We start from the raw sequence: 20,769 nt of genomic DNA on the forward strand, positions 1-20,769 counted from the left end.
TACGAGTGAAATGCATTCAAATGCCAAAAATACGTAGCGCTTCTGAAGCTGATTGTTATTAATATTGTTCTGTTTGGGGTTTTTTAGCTGTAAACCTTTTTGAAGTGCCTAGCAAACAGTGAGAGGAGCAGCTCTGGAGGGGGGAGACAACTTTGAAATCCACAGAGCAGAAGCTTTAATCTCCAGTTGTGACTGACATCAAACAAAAGTGCAAAAACTCCCTTTGTTCTTGAGCACAAAGGGTGTGTTTGTTGTTTGTTCAGGGTAAGTGAAAGGCCCCCACGAAGTCCCACTGAAGATGTTTAATGAATCTGGCAGCCTCCAAGCTGTCTCTTCTACAGAGTAATCCTAACGACAGATCCATCACACATAATTTAACAGTGTGACATGACAATCTCTGCTCATAAGAGACTTCGGAGAAGGAATACTTTTATTACTCAACAGCACAGGCCCCTTAGGGTTGGTATTGTGGAGCAGAACTCATGTTGGTGGTGGTCACACTCTCGTCTCTGAACTGAGGAGATTTACATGCTCAGGTATCGGTTATTAAGCTTCCTAAACACTGACTTTGAACTCATGTTAAAACTGAGTTAAAAAACTCGGTTAAAACTGAGTGCATTGTACTGTCTCTACGGCAGGGGGGCTGGGATTTTGGCAGCCTCAGCTTGTAGTAGAAGTCAAAGTCAAGAATATCTAAGAAAGAAGGTCTGCTAACAAAATCAGGCCAGACAGGGACATGGGTATTAGAGGAGAAAGGGAGAAATAGCATCAGTTAGGAGTGGAACAATAATGGAAAAGACTAATAAAAACCAAACAACTGAATATTTCTCAGACAACAGGTCAGTTAAGGGTCACCAAATATAGATATGTCATCTTTTTATCAGTTCATCTACTTGATCAGTCTTTGGATGACTAGAATAGGAATGACAGCGGTGTGTGAGTTCAACCTCCCTTGTCCTTTCTATGGTCTAATGTTTATAGGCTTTGGTATTGTGGAAGTTGGGCTGGTTTATGCCAGGTCTCATGTTTTGTTGTCAGGGTAAGGGTGTTTTGTGTGGCTGGGAGCATTGGGAGCAGCTGGGGTGTGCCTTTTTGTCTGGGCATCTATAGCCCGTGAATGGGGCAGAAAGGACTCAGATCCTCTCTAGACTTGAGTGCTCAGGTGGGCGTAATATCTGAGTGCATGGTTCTTCTCTCAGCAAAATCTGTGTTCAGCTCTACCTTACACTGCATGTGTAAATTTGGGCCATTCATTTAACTTCTGTCACTGCTTCTTCTATAAAATGGGCATAATCTTGTTTACCTACTTAGGGATAAAGTATGGGCTGGAGTGTGACTACTCTCTGCAGCAGAGCGTGTGAGGAAGGAATCACTTGTTCTCTTGGAGAACACCACATTCGGGGTTCTTTTTTTCTCTAACCTCCTCATGACATAAATCAAGTTTTATCCCCGCTGCTGGACATAAATGCAAAATGCATTTGTACTGTCAATGTCAGGCACTCCAGGGACTGCTGAGGAGCAAAGCTCTACCTGCTGTTGCATTTGATCCTCATGCCAATTGCCAACTAGAGCTCCAGCAAACCGTCATGTATCAGGTCTGATGGCTGGGATTCAGACTCAGTGTTGAAACAATGATGACATCCTGAAACCCAATACACAGCCCTTTATAAGAGCTTCTCTGCCCAGTGTCACTGTTTGAAATAATTTCTTGTTCTGTCTTGAATTGCAAGAATATTGTACGTTCTATCTAAAATAGCAGTCCCTGCTTCCCTCCCTTCTAACCCCGCTCCTTATCAAATCAGACATCCAAAATCAAGTGCCTGTGTACTCTGCTGACAAGCACAAGGGGATTAGGGAGTGATGGGTTTAACAAAACTGGCTCAAGGTTTTGTAAAATGCATCTTGGAGCTTGAGCTCTGAACGAACCATAAAATTCCTCCCACGAGGTAGAAGTGAGGTTTCTGCAAGACTGGATCAGAACTTACTAATGCTTTTTTAGGTTATTTTTTCTTGCTTTCTAAAAGGTGCTTAAAAAAAATCTGATTTTTGAAGATGCTGCAAGACTAACAATGTCTTAATGCAACCATTGTGTAAAAAATCACAAATGTCTTTTACCACCAGCAAAAAGAACTGATTTCTGGGCTGCACGCAAACCATTTGGGGCAATTAGCAAGTAATTTAATTTGCATTAATCAGCACAAGGTCAGCAGTAAATTAACTTTGGGTGTAGATTTTACATATAACAGCATATGAGAAGAAAGGAGGAACTGTATTTATACGGTGTTAATTTGGAGTTAAGTGCATTCAGCAAGTTTTGCAGGGTTTGGCCTTGCAGAAGAAAGATGAATGACGTGAATTTGGGAAGACACAAAAAGATGTGGCGATTTACCAAGCATTTAATGTTGCAATATGTAAATGTTTTAACAGACTTCTCGGCACTTGTAAAGATCAGAGCACAGGTTTTGGTGAAGCATTGAACACACTGCTAGTACTGAAGGGCTGTACCGTGACGTGCTGTGTCTGGCTGAACATGGATGAGGCCCCACAAGGTTGTGTGCGCTGAGCACGCATTGGCCAAATGGTTCAAGAACAGATATCCAAAAAGCACAGATTTCTGTGCAGCTTCCCTGTATTACCTTACTGAGCTCTGAAGTGGGAGAGATTCAGGTAAACAACTGATGTCCTCGTGCACCCCTTTGGCCCTCCGGCCTTTCCCTCTACTACCATTTCATCTCATAGAGTCTTCTGGGGCTCCATGAGCGTTTGGTGCTAGCGACATGGTAAGTGTTGCGACAAATCCCCCACTGGAGAGACATAAACGGTTTTTGACGAGTAGTATCTGAGCATCTGGTTATGGGAAATGAGATGCTGAGGAGTCTGCTGGTGTTTGGCTATGGTAAGGGGGTAGATAAGATGCATACAGCTGTTCTTACACCATTTTCACAGAATCACAGAATCACTAGGTTGGAAAGGACCTTTAAGATCATCAAGTCCAACCATTAATCCAGAATCACCATGTCCCCTAAACCATGTCCTGAAGCGCCACATCCACACGTTTTTTGAACACTTCCAGGGATGGCGACTCCACCACCTCCCTGGGCAGCCTGTTCCAATGCCTGACCACCCTCTCAGTGAAGAAATTTTTCCTAATATCCAATCTAAACCTCCCCTGGCGCAACTTGAGGCCATTTCCTCTTGTCCTATCACTAGTTACTTGGGAGAAGAATTTTCTTTGAATAAAAAGCATTTACCAGCTGTGGGGCATGGAAGGTGTCTGAAAGTGAGTCTCATTTGTTACCTGTTTTTTTCCAGAAGATAATCTTAAGGCACGTTGGAGATGCCACAAGTACATCTGTAGTCCATGTATACCTTTGTCATACCAGGATTAGAAAGAAACGTGGGCAGCATTGCACAGCCCATGTCAAGAGAGCATGTCATTGCTGGGTTTGCACCCATTGCCTAAATAGTCTTCTGGAAACAGAATCTGTGGACAAAGTAGACATGGAGACCTCTCATCCAGTTATTTATGCTTAAATGAGATGCTGAGGTTGACCCTAGTTCACCTGTGCTTCTTGCCTAGTCAAAGGAAGATCCGTGATGGGTTGAATTGGAATACTAGGGGGAAAAACTGGTTTTCTCTATTGACTGTTAGAGGAAGTGGAAGGTGACTACGCCTTTGGGCTTCTTTGTTAACTGCCCAAAGTTAAGTGGCATTAATCAGGCTAAAGCAAGTCTGAAAGAACTGGCTATACAAAGAGTTTGGTCATGCAAAGTGCGGTCACTTTGGGACTCAGAATTAGGATCCAATTTGTTCACAAACTGGGATCATATCTTTATCAGATACCTTGGTTTTGTTTGAGCCTTCATCCCTTTGTGGCTTAAGACACACTCACATCATCCACTAAAACATTCAAGCTAGTGGGAAAAGTCTACCTGACATGGCAAATAACTATCTGCAAGTGGACTTACCCTACTTCTCATGCTGCTTCCATAGCTTTAGGAAGACATCTTGACACTGCAGAGTGTCAAGATATCCTTAAGCAATGTTTTCCCTAGTTAGCTCACTGTTAAAAAAAAAGGTATGTTTAATTTTTAAGTTACATGACAGACTAATAAAAGCAAATTCAAACTTGATACTTTTCTTTTCAGAAACTTGTACTGTGACATTTTAAGGAATCCTTTAACCTAGAACTCCAGCTTGCCCAGGTTTTTCATCATGGGTTTTCAAATGCATCCATCTTCTGAGTGTTTTCACAGGGTCTGATTTATTTCCTCCTCCCTACAAATCAAGAATCACCAAAAATCACTACCCAGTTTTTAACATCTTGCACAAAATTGTCAAGTGTTAGATGACATGAGAGAGGTCAAAGAAAAATGTATTGTGTAGTAAATCTAACTGAAGTTTTATATACCAGGTCTTTCTTTTTAATCAATGCTAATAGATTTTTAAAGACACAAAAAGGAAGAGAGAAAGGAAGAGTATCCTTTGGAAAAAAATGTTCGGTAGAGAGTTTGAAGTATTAAAAAGGTGATGTGATTTTTTTTTTTTCCTATCGTGCAATAAAATTAATTAGGGAGGGTAAAAGCTGCTGAAACAGTGTTTGTGCTAATTAATTTATAAAATAATAAAGATTAATTTGTAGTTATTAGTTTTATTTTTATGGCAATAGAAATTGATCCATTTCCTTCCCTCCAAAGCATATGTAAAAGGAAACATATATTCTGAAAATAGTCCTTTTTTCAAAGTCTGACTCAATATTATCAGATGACGAATCAAGAGTTCTCAATCAGTATTTGCAACCAAAGATCACTTAATGTGATTTGAATTATACAACTTTCAGTTTGTTTCCTTTCCATATAGGACAGTGCCACATTATCTACCTAGGTGACTCGATGGGTCATGAGTTGTTCTAATAAGCCTACATTTCATGCTGGACAGTGCACGAGTAAGGTCCGCTTATCACAGAGTAAGGTCCACTTACCACCTCATGTTCATTGCTAAAGGTTCTCTTGGTAGATGCATCCACTCATCTAGCCCCCAGATGCAAGAAATTAAACTCCTCCCTCATTTTCACTTGTACATGAGGTTCTGTTGAATGTCACTCTCTCTAGTGATATCTTGTTTTTAAATATCCACATTATTCCCTAGCGTTGGATGCACTTCATGGATGTGTGAAATGAACCTTCTGCATAGAGCGCCATAAGATCATTTTCAAATAGGCTTGATAGAACTGTTAAATGTGGCTCTATTTCTAATTTTAACTAAAGAGGATTAGCCATTAAATTCTCTTCTGTAATTATTAACACTTTTCACATTTGTTCATATCTGTTAATATACAGTTTATAGATTTGTATATATTGTGCAAGTTCACTCCTTTAGATTGTGCTTACAAGAACACAAGGTCTTTGATATTCCATATGGTACATCTAAAAGTGACGATCTTGGCATTACTACAGTTGTAAAATAAAGATATTCCTGTTTAGACAGAGCAGGTTCTACTTATACCTTAAATAGACTTTAAATTAAAGCAGAAAATAAATTATTCTATAACCAGCTGTGTTTGTTCTCTCTCTCCTTTCTTTTCTCTCTCTTTCTCTCAGATCTGGTGCTCTGTTGCCTCCTCTGTTTCTCTTTGCTCTTTTGATCAGCTTTCTCCTCCTTCCCTTTAGTTGGAGGCCAGATGTTCTCATGACGTGTAGATCTTTCCAAACAAATTATTTGCTTTGTAGAGTCTGCAATCACAACCTGGCCAGTTGTAAGTGATGTATTGTCTTTAAAAAGCACACTGATGTGTGTTTATGTGTTAGAATTTGTGATTTGCACAAGCTGCAATTTTTGCCCCTTCCCTATCGAGGGTGGGGGAAGCACCAGAGCACGTGGTTTAAATAAATGAGGGTGGAAGGGGTCCTTCTGGTGCCTCTGTCTTCCAGATGCTGAGACGCACTGAGTCAGGGCTGCTGAGTGCTAGAGGGAGGCAGCACACGCCTTTTCTAACAGAGAGAAGCAGTGGGTACCAGTCTTGCTGTATGCTTTGAATACGAAACTTTTTACTCCCCCACTGCCCAAATATTAATCTTCAGTATTTATTCAACATTTTGTACTTCTATGTTTTCTGCCTGTGCTCGCTCATTTTCGTGATGCTCCGGGGATGCTCCCAGGTGAAAAAGTAAAGCTAGAAAGGACCTCTTGCATCACCCAGATAGACCTGTAGGTCTATAAGTAATTACTACCCCATAACTCAGATAGGAAAGCCAGGCATATAATCTAAAAGATCTAACAGAAGAGGCAAAAAGAGTTGTGAGCAAATGTTACACTGTTTTTGTTGCCTGCGTAAACCAAAAAAACAATTATTTGCTGCATCTCTACTGCAGGAACTTGAAAATAATTTGCCTTTTCCTGCGCAGAGAGATGGCACCCGCAGATACTGTGGGTATGATGAACGCACGCAACGCGTAGAGAGTTAGCATCTGTCCTGAAGACAGAGTGGTCTGCACACGTGCAACTGCCTCTACAACTGATCAGTATGGTTTTACCCCGAAATTGTATTAAGATACTTATTGGTGAGGAACTGTGTCTCTGCGTCTTGTGTTTTCACAGCCTCTAACAGTAAGGAAACTGCTCCACCCGTGTGTACATGCATAATGCAAACAGCAAATGCAGGACTGTCTAATATCACATGGTTACTGCTCTCCTGATGAAAGTAATATCTTAGATGCCAGATTGCTGGAGTTTGGGACCAAATTTGATCTGCCATGTATGGCTATCTTAAAGGCTGTATAAAGAAAAAACGAATCAAAAGAGGAAATAGACAAATATGCAATAATTTGTTCTAGATAAAAACAAACAAAAACCACAGTAAGAGCAGAGGTGAAGCCTAATGAGACACAGCCTGCCGAGCTATAGTGCATTTCTTGGAATTCACATTCACCAGCGAAGTGGTCCAGAGTACCCCGGCTCTAGCAACACCTGGTCTCGTGCTCCACGTTTTCTAGTAACTTAAGGGCTGCCAGCGATGAGTTGACCATTTTTCTAGGAGATTTTAGGAGGAGATAACTAAATGAACCATCCACTTCCTCTTTCACCGGAAAGACTCCACTTACTCCACTTCTGAAGCTGAGGCCAATTTCCTTTCTACTTCAAACTTTGCATAGGCGTAACGTATAGGTCTCCTTCAGACCTGGTAGTCTTGCCTAGCTACAACTTCATTGCTGTAGAGGTCCTGCAGGCAGGTTACAGCTACACCTGGAAGCGCCAGACACGCTTGCGGTAGCTGAGCTGCACTTGCACAGCGGTCGCCGCACGCCGGGCGCACTGGCAGGGCTGTGGAGCACAGGGACACACGCTGGGGATGCTGGAACAGAAACGTGGGACTTCTCACCTTCGCTTCAGGCATGCAGGTGGGATTCATCTGACCTAATGTATGTATCTAAAAGTTAGGGACCTAATCCCTTTGTAGTCAATGGAGAGAGATGGTAATGCTCTTCAGCTTAACTAATCTCTCCTCACTGGCAATAGAGAAACCCTAGATGACTAGCTTAGACTAATTGCTCAGCTTCAAAGGTGGGATTTAGCCACCTAAAACAGTAAAATGCTATCAGATTAAGGAGTAACTTTTCACACCTATACAAAACAAATGTGATTTGAGCCTAAATAACTGCACAGAACAGCAGATAACCGAGACTTAGACTGCAAGTCGCTTTTGTGAGGAGAAGATGTATTTTAAATGTTTGTGCGACTCACAATAATACACTGGTTTATATAGCTTTTAGTATTCTGTGTTATCGTCACACTGCTCTGGAGTTTATTGGCTTTTTCCATTTTAAAGATGGAGATGTGAGCAAGAGGTTAATTGGCTTGCATAAGATCTGACACAGGGACGACTGGTGAAATGGGAAAATGAATCAAGGCTTTCTATTCCTCTCATGACTGCACTCATGATTTTTGGGCTGTTGTCCTAGACACTCGTCCACCGTTTCTCTGTCATGAAATGTAGTTCGTTGCTTGGCTGGTAGTATTGCTTTAGTGTAGCAAAATGCCATTGTGTTTTGGGCCTCTGACTATTTTAAAAATACTGTAAGCAAATGAAATGGTCGTAGAATAACCTGAAGTATAAGTAGAGAGCCGAAGGCATATTTTTAATTGACATAAATTGCTCATTGTTACTGGTTTGCCACAGAAGTTTTGATTATTTTGCTCTGTAAATGATTGGTATTCCTGTGGCCTTTCAAGGATTTGCAACATCACATAATTAGTTTAGCAATCTCATAGGCCATACTTAGAAGTCTTGGGTTTACGTTAAATACTGGGGAACAAATCTATTCAATTTCCACAGTATATAATTTGTGCAAAAAATTCTGCAATATATACGTATCAGTTATGAATCTACAATCAATTTTCATGTTAAATGTTGAATTTAAACTCCACAGCTGGACTTTCATCTTGAAAGAAGCCAGATAGCCCTGTGCATCTGGTTTAATCTTCCCTTTAGCCATATTATTTTAAAGGCACTCCTGCTTAGTGCATCTTAAAATTGAAAAATAATACTCATATTCCCTCTTATCCTGAGCAGCTGTGATCCCTCTGCAGATGTTGTTCTGTCAGACGTTTCATTATGTGTGATAGAAAACATAGGTTCTTTTTGTCTGTCTGTGTTACCGCTTTGTGGGCTTTATTTTCTTTTTCTTTATCTATTCCTTTGGCCGAGATGAGTCCTTCCATAATGCTTCACTTTATTTCCTATTGCTGCTGCTTTGCCTTCCTTCTAAGTACAGAAATGATCAAGAACTTGCAACTGCACGGAGCTGCCCAACAGAAGCCCATTGATTCCCCACCAAAGGGCTCTGTGTGAGCCATTCTACTCCAGCCTGAAAAGAAAGCTTTGTTCCCTCAGCTGGTAGTGTCTTACGATGTTGATCCCTGCCATATTTTTGGAAAACTGTAGCGGTTTATCAGACTGTTTGACACTTCTCGTTCAGCTGTATATTCTGTAGCATACCCTGGTATTTGCCTCTTCTCATACATCACTCACGAGCGCGAAACGGGTCTGGAGCAGCCCAGGCGTCACGGTGAATTATGCTGGGCAAAAGTCATGTGGAGACGAACGGTGAAGGAAGAGGAATCAGGAGTGCTGGTGGCCATGCCTGAAATGGTAGTAATGGATTTAGTATTTGGGGCAGGAGGTATGGGATTTGTCATGTTGGCTGAGTATTTTCCTGGATGCCTTCCATGACTGTTAGATATTTTTAGCACGAAGTACAAGCTATGTTGTCTCAGTTGACCTTGGAGCATGACATTTTAACATGGAATCGGTTTGAATTGCTAATCATTAAAATGATTTATTATTTTTTATTACAAGAGCAACTAGAATCCCAGTCATGTTTTGCAGATGAAAAGGAAAGTAAATTGAAACCTGTCTTCTCTTGACTTGCGGTCCTTCATGATGTGTGTGATGATATCCATGTTACTTAAACTACTGTCTGCAGCTCTTTCTCTCTACATCCTTAAAAGCAGGTTATACCTAGGTTTGTTTTTTAATCTGCCTTTTGGTCATTTGACAAATATTATATCAGAATGGCTGCAACTAATCCAAAGGTCTCACAGTGCTCAACAAAAAGTGTAGAACAAAAGGATGGTTTCTGTTGCAAACAATTTATGACCTTAATAGAAGATTACAGCTACTATCAGAACGGCAAGATCTTGCTATCAGTATATTTATACTGGTGACTGCTCCCTCTTTGCCTTCATTCCCAGGATCAAGTTTACCAAAAAGATCAAGCCCCTAAATGCCAACCTCTGTCAAGGAATTAGAAGCAGTAGCACTGCATCAAGATATTGTAGCAGTATATTTTAAGACAGTAATATATAGCATAGGAAAAGAGGCTCAGACCAACCACAGACATAGCCAGAAGTCTATGAAAGTTTGAATTCAAGTTTTGAGGTCTACATCTATTTCTAGCTCAGTGTATTTGACTCCTCCTGGGCTTTTTGACAATTTGTCCATTTCGGAGAACTCGTGTTTATTGAGTTTTGCATGTTCTTATGTTAACAGGACCTCAGAGGAAAAGGCAATCATTTTTAAGATGCATTTTACTGCCCCAGCAGTGCAGAGAAGCCTTCGCTGAAAAAAATCATGACGGTCTTGTTGACTTTTTCAGTCTACTAAATAAGCACCTACTCAAGTATCTGATGTAGATTTAAAAAAAAAAAAAAAACAAAGCCAAAAAACCTGCTGCCTCACAAGTAGCTGCATGGTTTAAAGATTTACCCAGCAGAAGTCGAAACCAAGATGTGAAAATAAACCTCTCTCTGACTGCCTTGGCAGCTGGGCAGACCACAGCCTGTTTCTACACATTACATGGTGGATCCCCCAAGAAGGGCCAAAGAGGCTGTTTCCCTGAAATCAGTGTCACGCTACAGTCCCCTTCACACATAGGCAGTGAGTACATCGCCGAATAATGCAACACCCCTTCCCCTCCGCGAGAGCTCTGCCAAAGCCAAGCGTAAGGGTCTGCGTTAACGCAAACGCAGTTACTTGGTAACTGAGTTGTGGTTTGGAGGGGTTAAAATTAGAGGGATTTTGGACTTGTGTTTTGCAGGGGTTAAAATTGCCAAGAAAAACTGCAAACTTGAAGAAGATCCCCAGGTGCTTGCGCTAATACTCCCCGGTCTCTCTGATGCGAGCTGGCAGGTCCCATAAAGCCACTCAGCCTTGAACAGGGAAGGGAAGGAGGGAGAGAGCGAGAAGAGCTCCAGCTGCCGCTCCAGAGCCCCAGAAAGAGCCTCTAACCCAATTCCCTTAAAGTGCACAAGCCTCGCGAGCCACGGCATCTCTTTGCCACTGTATTCACCCAGTTTGCAGGGCAAACAAAAGATCCGTATCAAGCATGCATCCTTCCAGACGGGGAAAGCCTGCCCTCATTCACCCATAGGTTTTCCCTCCTTTTCTTTCAGTTTTTTATATATATATATATTTTTTTTTTTTTTTTTTTTTTTAGAAGGGAGGGTGGGGGGGATGTGCTATTTTTTTTTTTGGCTGGTAATTAAGGGAGCTAACACCGGCTAGGCTAGAGTGAACGCAAACAAGACCCCTATAGGCAGCACAGTGCATTAATGTAAAATATGCCCAGACAACATAACTTGTCAGAGAGGATTATTTCTGCTTAGTGAATCTGCAGGGGCCCCTTTGCTCCACCACTCAGCGTCTGCCTAGAGAGAGAAAGAGAGAAAGAGTAGCCATTAGTGAGTAGCTACTGTGGCATTGATGTTTGAGCGCACTTCTGAACTGGCTTTTGTTGAGAATATCGGTGCAGAAAGCATGCGCTGTCCCAAATCCGCTGTTACTATGAGAAATGAGGAGCTGCTTTTAAGGTATGTTGTCTCCTTTGTTTTAACGCGTGCTTTCGAGTTGCCTGGGCCCGCTGCAACTGTAACCGTGCTGTGTATTAAGTAGTTTCCCTATTTAAAGGAAAAGACAGGCATCGCTGTGTGCAAGTAGCATTTTCCACTAGTTAGAATCGCACATTTCATGTATGACGACAAATGTACGGAGAGGGCAAGAAGGGGAAAAAAAAAATATATATTCCCCCCCCCCCCCCCTTAGATGAGAGCTGGTATTTCTTTTATTGCCTCCTTTGCAATATTTCTGCCTGCTTCATTATTATGCACTGGGCATGGAATAAGCGTGGAAAAAGCTCAGGGAGACTCCATATTAGAGCTAGTGCCCTAAATACCACTTTAATTTTCACTTAGCCTATGTAAATAGTTACTAATGCTCTACCTAGTCTTTACCACTTGAAGATGTTTTAAAAATACCTAAATACTCCCATACGTGGGATTACACATATATTCTTAATATTCCAAGGTTTAGCGGGGGGCCAGCATCGACTACTCTTTTCAGAGACACACACACACACAGACACATGCACACACGCACATACAGACAGAATTATGCTAGAATTGGCACCCCGCTTTGAAAAATGTAGTCTTTTGTTTATTTGCTAGCAGACATTGCAGCATTGAATACATCTTTTGGTCTGACAATGGGACAGCTGAACAATGGTGCTGTCAAACTAGCTTAATGTATGTCTGGCGATGGGGTGGTTTGGGGTTTTTTTTTTTTTGGCTTTCCTTTTCTCAGCCCCTTTCTCATCTCCCTTAATCTTTTTGTATCTACGGTAGAATATGAAGTGTATTGCCTATTTTGTGACGGTTGTTGCATTTGAAATCTGCTGCTAAGAGTGCAGGGAGGGGGAGGTTTGCATCTTACAATTATGCCTATTGCATTAAGTTGGAGATTTATTGCTAACCTCTCCTTTAACTGTGGAGAGAAAACTTACTGATCCTGAAAGCTTACAACGCTGCTGTCAATCTGGCAAACACATCCTTGCCAAATGTGCCCTTGCCTGATTTTATGCCTCATCATATCAACTTTAACTGCTGTTTTGAAGATACTCTTTCTAATTTTGTTTAGGTAATGAAAATGCAATAAAAATGATAAATCAGATCTCAAAGTGGGAGCCCATGCTACTTTCCATTTTTATAATCCAGCTATTAGCATGTGTTAGAATTTTTAAGGTCAGGCAGAATAATTTACCTGGATGATTCCCATCCCAAAATCTAACAAATTATTCATATGACATTTCATGAATTACCTTTCTGTTTAGACAGCCATAGTTTAGCATTAGAACAGTTAACAATTTTGGGTTTGAATTTGGCAAAATGCTCATGTCGTTTATGCATTAGAAAAGAAATTGTTATAAAGCTTTTGAAAAATTTTTAGTTGCTACTTGGACAGCAGCTTGTGTCTTAAATAAAATGAATTGCCATCAGTCTGTGGAGTTTCTGAAACTGTTTAAAGTCTTTAAATACTTTACGTGTTAAGTAAATATATTACTTTTAGTAATAATTGTAATAGTTTTCTGAGAGAAGAGAGAGATATTTATCAGTGGTTTCTATGTTTTGCTTAGATCAATTAATTGTAAGGGATTTGTGCTTTTTTTAAAAACTGGGTTCTAGTGAAGGATTTATACGGGTTGAGGGGTCTTTTGGACCCATTAATTAATAAAAAAAGGCATTAAAGATTTATTGGTAGCAGTCAGAGCTCTGTGAAGCATGTATTTTCAACAAAAATATTTTATGGGGAGACTCTGAGTATTTGCTATGCTTCTTTGCATTTTTTTATTGTTGTTGCACCTCCTTCCCTTGTGTGTTGAGATGGTATAAATGAATAGGAAAGAGTTTATGTGAACAACAAGGTAATATTGCATAAAATACGCTGGGAGCCTAGAGGTTATGGATTATCAGGTCGTACTTGCGTGCCATGTGTTGTGCATAAACATGAAGAAAGCAAGGATGCTGATTAATACAATGGGACCATGCTATAATTCACTTTCTTGGAAGAACTTCTTTCGAGACAAACATTAACTCGTTCACAACTGCTCTGCTCTGCTCTGCTAGAACCGGAGGGAGTGGTGGTATTTTTTTTAAAACAAGTTACCTTCCTCCAGCCTGGGCTTTCTAGCAGCTCCTGCCTTTTGTCAGTGGCAATAAAGTGAACCCCTCACTCCCCGTTACATGGAAATGCCCCGTTAGTGGTCGCCCAGAGCAGGGTGAATGCCACTTTTGTAGCAGACACCACCAGCCACCTGGGCAGCATACCCAACCGCCACTTTTAAGGACTATTCAGTACTAAAACTCTTTCCTAAGCCCTCTTCTTACAGGTGAGTTCATATTAAACTTACAGTAGTTCCTATGCTTTCAGATAAAATGCTGCATAAAATACATATACTACAGATTTTTGTCTTGGATTACCAGTTACTTTGTCCTTTTCCAAGGGTATTTTCTGACCTTGCATACACATCAAAGACTAATTTTTGAAATATTCTGTGGGAATCCTACTAAAAAAAGTTCTTTCTATGCATATTTACTGAAATATTGCTTTTTGAGCTATACGAACTATTATTAGCGTCAAAGAAGGTGAAGCAAATCTGTAACACGAGCCATTTCTTAGCATGCTTTATCAAAAGTGTCGGCTTTTGAGGGAATTTATAGGTTCAGAGATCTCATGCCTGAACATCGCAGGTGTCCTTAGCGTTACCTGTTGTGAATCTCACCCATTCACAAAGCAACGTGGTGCCTTGCAGTTGTCAAACTTGGCAACATCTGTTTCCACAACAGCGCTAAGAGAGCTAATTCAGACTCTGCATGAATTGTTAGTTGTTCTCGCAATGACCAGGTGTAATGTCAAAAAGAAAGACCGTCCTCCGTCCTACCTGTCGGAGCAAGAGCAGGATAGGTCTTAGCCTGGGAATTGGCTTTCCATGCTGCCATAGGAAACGGAAGTGAATTATATTTATTTATTAGCCTGGAGTTATTGCCTATAATTTTTTTTTCAGATTCACAAACCACAGTCTCCAACATCAACACGTTAATATTCTCTTTGTTAAATGAGAATAAAACTGAAGTGTTTCTGTTATCAAATTTAAGTATATAAGATTGCAAACTATACCTTTGGGGCTGAAAAACAAAGGAGAGCATTCAATTAATATTCATATCTAGAAGTTTTACTGCAAGTGTAGATTGTGCTTGAATACTTAAGAAGTCATTCAGGAGTGAATCAATACTAATTATTGTAATCAGGAGGGTTAATTAGCTGAAGATGCTGCTGATGGAAAGTTCACTGCTTACAGCCCTGAAAACACCTAAGTTGATGAAATCTGAAAGCAAGATGTCTAATAAAAGGACTTTGCATGGAGAGAAAAGCTTGGCTTTCCTTCGGCTTTTTGAAAGCCAGTGGTTCCAAGGGGAAGACGTAGCTTGTACTTTGTGTTTTGCATGATATTTATTCAGGGGTGTTGGAAGATGCAACTAAATATGTCTTGAAGATCTTTTGTGGCAGTTTCTCATTAAATGCAAGTCCCATTTTGGATAACCTGTACTGTCTCTGCAGCGTTCATTTGTAGATTACCATAAATTAATATGGATAATCTTATGCATTTGAAATCTTGTTCCACCACTGTTATTGGGAACAGTTATTATTTTATTTTATTTTATTTTTTACCATTTGTGTGCTGGCACGGGGTCTTTACATGGTATATGTACATAAATTACCCATGCTCTGTTCTAATACACAGGTATGCATCTGTGTGCACACGTACGCACATACGTGCATATAAGTTTTAACGTTTTTTCATTGGGGGTGTTTATTTCTGTAGTCCCGTGCCCTCAAAACTGCCACTCAGTTTCCATCTGCAAAAAAGTGTTCAACTACATATAATTCAGAGGATAGATATTGAATGAGCAGTTCATGAAATTTAAGTTAGACAATAAGGAAAAAAGACTGAAAAGAAATGACTGAAGAAAATCCTTTTATTTTCCCTTAATTAGAGCAGTTGTGTTTCTTAAAGCGAGCATTACCCAATTCAAGAAAAATCTAGCTACGCAACATCTTTCTCACAAGTGAATCGAGAGAAGGTTTTTTCTTTAACGCTGGGTGTTTTGGGGTTTTTTTGTTTCCCGTTTCCCCTAGTTATATCTGTTAAGGTTATAACCAAGAGGAATGTCTGGATGTTTATTCGAGGGAAGAAAAAACCCCACCCTCTCAGTCACACACACACTCACATAAACCCACCGAAGTCAAGTGATGCTTTCAGAAGAAAGAAATTCTGTTCCAAAACACATCCTTCTTTCCTCTCTAATGACATTAGAGATTATCACGTGCAGGTGCTATTTATCTTTGCAACTGCTTTCCCATGACTGTTTTACTGCTTCCAACACATTTACTTGTATGTCAGCCATAGAAAAGGTAACTGCAAATGGCAGCGGTTGAGAAAGCACGTCGCCGTGCCCGGGATGACACGCATTACCGGGGCAGCGGGACTTGCGGGCTCCACAGCCCGTTCCTACTTGACCTGCCGAATGACTGCCCGCCCGGGCCGGTGATGAATCACTGGAGATTATGAAACAGGACCGCTGGCATCCTCACAGAAGAAATAAAACCAGGATTTAAATTTTTTTTTTTTCCCTCTAACACGCTTGCCGTGGCAAAAAGCTTTTTTTTTTTTTTTCTTTTTGTTTTGTTTTGCTTTCGTGTTATTTCGCCCCGCCGCGGAGGCAGATGTGTCAATTGAAGTCGCCTTAATACCGTTCTTGGCGAGTTCGTGACGCGCTGAAGGTTAACCATCCTTATTGGATGGAAGAGGGCAGGAATTTTCCCAAATTTTCAGTAAATCTTGATCTGGACCCTAATTTTCTCATCTCTCACTCTGGTCTTGAGACTGAGATAGCGTAACTAGAGACCAGCTCAAGTAGGATGTAAAAAGGATTTTAGTTTTTCTCACGTGCAACTTTATTTTCTCTGATAGTCTGAGGATCAGTGACCATCTCCTGGGCTAATATCAGACAGATCCATCTTCAGGCTTTCTGAACTAATGGATAAATTGACATTTCTGGAAAGCATCGACCCCCAACTTTGCACTCAGTTTCTAGGTGGTTCGTGGAATTATATTATGCATTAAACCTGCATTACTGGATTAGGCTCGTATGAGCCAGTGCTTGTAGGAAAGTACCGTGGGTCCGTAAACCTGCCAGTGCGCCGACAGGACTGACACGGTGTGGATCACAAGCTGCCCTGCAAAATGCAGCCGAGTAAAAAGGATCCTTCTATCTCAATTAAAACACCCCGAACTGTGTTAGGGGTGGGGAAGGGAGAGAAGGACTTGCTTGTCTCTCCAGGTAGCACACTCAGTAGCTGATGTGTTAGCCTGGATCCCTTGTTCGGGTAGAATAACCTAATTTTAAGTTAATTCTCTCTGATTCAAAGGAGTAGGGTTACCAATAAAATTGCTTAGGAAGTTTTAAATATGGCACTTTTACGAAGATAATGCTTTCTGCCATTACATTAGAGAGGGTTTTTCTCGAGTCTACGCTTTGCTGCCTAAGCTTTTTCTCCAGTAGCTTTGAAAAGCAATTTGCATGCTCACATATGCTATTACACTTTTTCACCTTCCTCCAAATAATTCAGCAGTGGCTGCTGCTGGACGCTGGAGAGGCTGCAGCACTCTTGTTATTTAAGGCACAGCCTTCCGACGTCCCTTGCAAGGCTTCCGAAACAGAGGAGGGCAAACTTTGACCGGCGAGAAGGGTGGCATCGGGAAGGGGTGTGCGAGGGGTAAATGCTGTCCTCGCTCCGGAGTTCCCATGGCAGCAAATCAGCAGGTCATCTTCCAGAGCAGCCTCTGAGGATGCCAGACAGCAGTCTGTCACGGGCGGCAAGATCGAGCAGAGGGTTGGAGGGGGGGGGAAGCCTGAGAGAAAATCAGAGAGAGGATAGAGGAATTTCCTATCCCTTTTAGACAGGCAGAGGAGTGAGGAGAAAAGCAAGGGCACCCGAACGTAGATCAGCTAGAAATTGAACCTCGCAAGTGTAGGTAGCCGTGGATGATAAGAGAGCTGGGCTATGGACTGAATCTCAGATTCCGATGCCACACCTGCTCTCCTGGAAGCTGCAGGTCAGCGTCTGAAGAACGGAGGCCTCTAGAAAGGAAATGGTGGATTATCAGAAAACCGAGATTCTTAGAGACTTGATTTTCAACTGTAACAACCTCTTGGTTTCATTTTTCTTCTCTTCTGCCTAAAACCGATCTATTTTCAGCTAAACTGCGAGGAAGAAGCTCACTTTAAAGCTTGAGAATTTGCCTGCATCATTTCAGCCCACATTTAATTTTAATGAGAGAGTTACATAACCCCCTTTAAAAATAACAAAACACTAACAGAACTGCATCGGCTACATCAGGTGTTCTGCAGTGCTGCTCCAATGAATCACATGGAGCTTTGTCTGCGCACGGCTGATGAACATACATTTAACTCAGTTAACCCCCACCCCGAATACAGCAACCCAAAGTCACCAAAATTTTTCCTGGAGTCATCTTCAGAAAAAGATGCCACACTAGGATGCCTGTCCTAGGAACCCTGCGGTTTCAGCATTTTCCCCTTACAAAATGGTGTTACCAATGGGTTGTTTGGGTTTTTTTTCAAGTTGCAGATGAGTTATTGTGACTCTACTGAAGTGAAACATTTTTTATTGAACACTAAGTTGCTTTTAATGTTTTGCTTCAGAAAAGAAAGCCAATATTCCTATTTGTTGTACCGAGCCCCAAATCTCCGAAATTGTGAAGAAAGGCCATTGAGCAGGCAGCTCTGGGCGTAATAAACGTATTGCTTCATCAGCCTTCTTTTCAGGGAGAGAATTTGGGGGGGGGGAAATTGAATCAGCAATTTTGAGCCTGTTAAGCATCTTGGTTCGGGTGCAGTCCTCGACTTTAGGAAGTCTCTCAGCCACTGGTTGCTGGAAGGTGGGAAGGATCACAACGCGCTCGCCGCACTCATGCTTTCTCTTTGCCTCCATTACAAGCCATCATCAGAGGCAGGGTGATGGGCTAGGTGGGCCTTTTGATCTGACCTACATAGCAGTTCTTACTCTGTTCGTTTTGGGGGGGAGGGACAACAAAACCAGGCACGGTGCAGTTTTCTGCACGTCTGAATGCCTCACGGTTACTGCCAGAGCCTTTTCTTTCCATCCTTCACGTCGGAGGTTTAATGGATTCTGTCTGCGGGAAATAATGATGTCAAACAAAGATAGTTACTTTACATATTATCAGGGTGATTGTTATTTTTGAGGACCGAGATGTATGCTAGGCACTTCATGAACAAATGAAAAAAAAGAACTGTTAAATTTCCTACCTGAAAGAAGTTGCAGTTTGAGGGTAAGGTGTGCTCCAATCGTTTGCAGTGAAAAAGAAAGAAAAACGTGCGGTAGAAATGAATGAGAAGGGAAGACGGAGGTTAAGCTTACGAAGATCCTGCTGTTAGAAGTGGAGTGCGCTAGGTTAATTCAGATATTGTAATAAACCCCACAGATTTCTTTACATTTTGCCTTTAAAAATAAGTCTACTTTTGGCTTCCTGTCTCTTTTGATGTCCCTTACCCAACCTCTTCCCTTGCTGGTGCCACGTTAGAACTTCGCACTTGCCTTTGCCCATTGCTTTTGGAGTTGGAGCTGCCCTCCAGCATCGCCTCCCCATCCAGCCTCGTGCTGTGCTCTGCCCATCCTCACCACCCGCGTCCCGGATCCTGCTTCTGTCCCAATAACCAGCCTCCCTAGCTGGGGCAAAAATCTTCAGAAATCCTGTATTTACATAAAATGAGGGAGGTTTTTGTGTCCCCTGGCAGTTGTTCCTGTGCGTTTGGAGGGGGGGAAGAGGGTTTTTTGTTACAGTGGGCTTTTTCCCCTGCCCTATGAAGGCGTAAGTGGGGCTCTTGCACGTGGTGAGGATGGAGCAACGCAGACACGGGCACCAGATGTGTGATTCCTCCTATCCTAAGGAATACAAGATTATATTTTTTTCATGCGAAGATAATACAATAGCCAAATCCAACAATATTAGGTTCCTTCTTCCAGGGTTGTTTGGAAAGGTGCCTTTTTTAACCATAAATAACGCGCCTGCTGTCTTGTGGGAAATCAGGTCTGCCCAGTGCACGCAGTGCCCCAGTTTCTCTCCTCGTTGGATAGTGGTTGTTGATGGAATCAGTCAGCAGGTGAGAAAATAAGGTAGTTCACAAAAAAAAAAAAGGGGGGGGGGAGGCAGGAAGGAAAAAGAGAAAAGAGGAAAAAAGAAAAAAAACAGTCAATGCCTGTTGTCAAGTTGAGATAGGACCGGGCTGACAAAAGCCTTGGTCTTGTGTCTGTATGCGCAAGGCGCAAAGGCAACACCTACAGATCAATAGTGTTGCTCTTCAATAGGCCTGTAAATAAATAACAGGACAGTAAAACTTGGTATAGCAAATATTTACTTGTTGCTACTTTACTTTAGTATCCGCTAAATAGGGCGCTGAGCAGCGTGGGCAGCCCAGCTGGAGCGAATGGTACGGGGCAGCTCCAGCTCAGGGTGCAGCATCGGACCCGAGCGTCAGGATTGACTATCCCCAGTATCTGCATGCTGTTAACAAAGCCGGGTGATCCTCCAAATTAAAGGCCTTGCCTAAAAGCCCTCCGCCACATGTAGCATCTGCCTTGTGCCATAAAATCTTGCCTAATTGTTTTTGGAAAGATTGAGTTATTACCCGCAAAATGGAACAAAGAACTTATGCCCCCAGTGGGATGAAATCACCTCTTCAGTGGTATAAAATAGGAAGAGAAAAAAAATAAAGTGAGTGGGAAGTTTTACTATAGCAACCAAGTTTACATAATATCAATGTGCTTCAAGTGAAAGCTCTAGAAATGCTTAATTTGAGGTATCTTTTCACAGGGCTAATTTTAAATGACGTTTATTTCTGAAAATTACTGATTAGCCTCAATAGCCTACAGAAGTGGGGGGGAGCCTCACAAGCAGCTAAGATTTGAAGACATAAAATTCGTTGATCAGCTTTAATCAATAATTTAATTTTCTTTTTAAAAGGGTTTTGGTTATATGGAAATTGTTTTATTTCTCAAAATATGGTGAAGGGAAGACTGTTGTGTGTTTGGTTTCATAAATAAAAGAACGCTTACTGAAAGGTTAAGGCTCCGTAATGCAAAGCTTTAATCCAATGTTAGATCTAACTGGCAAGGATGGATTTGTTACAAATAATCGAAATCTTCACAAACGGTAAAACGGTGCCGAATTGGGTCCATTGCTTTTTGTCAAAGAAATGCACTACTTTTTGCTTTACTTGTTTACAGCACTTAAACCATTCTTCAGCTCTGCCCAAATGCTTTGTGTAACTTGTGCTAT

General features: G+C 41.5%; 1 protein-coding gene across 9 annotated transcripts in view; it reads left to right on the forward strand.

Moving 5' to 3' along the window:
- Positions 1–20,769, forward strand: part of CELF2 (CUGBP Elav-like family member 2) — a gene marked incomplete at both ends in the record, with an annotated part of 372,062 nt that overhangs the window by 103,017 nt on the left and 248,276 nt on the right. For 4 of the 9 annotated variants that reach the window (XM_082009655.1, XM_082009650.1, XM_082009652.1 and 1 more), the window contains one exon: positions 11,316–11,368. The exons of 3 other annotated variants lie outside the window; for them this stretch is intronic. In XM_082009655.1, the coding sequence (XP_081865781.1) occupies positions 11,316–11,368 (53 nt within the window). Of the gene's footprint in view, positions 1–11,300; positions 11,369–20,769 lie in introns of those variants that run through there. 2 more of the 9 variants (XM_082009653.1, XM_082009654.1) reach the window with 1 other exon arrangement.

This window comes from Phaethon aethereus, assembly GCF_964289735.1.
Source record: "Phaethon aethereus genome assembly, chromosome: 1".
Classification (NCBI taxonomy): domain Eukaryota; kingdom Metazoa; phylum Chordata; class Aves; order Phaethontiformes; family Phaethontidae; genus Phaethon; species Phaethon aethereus.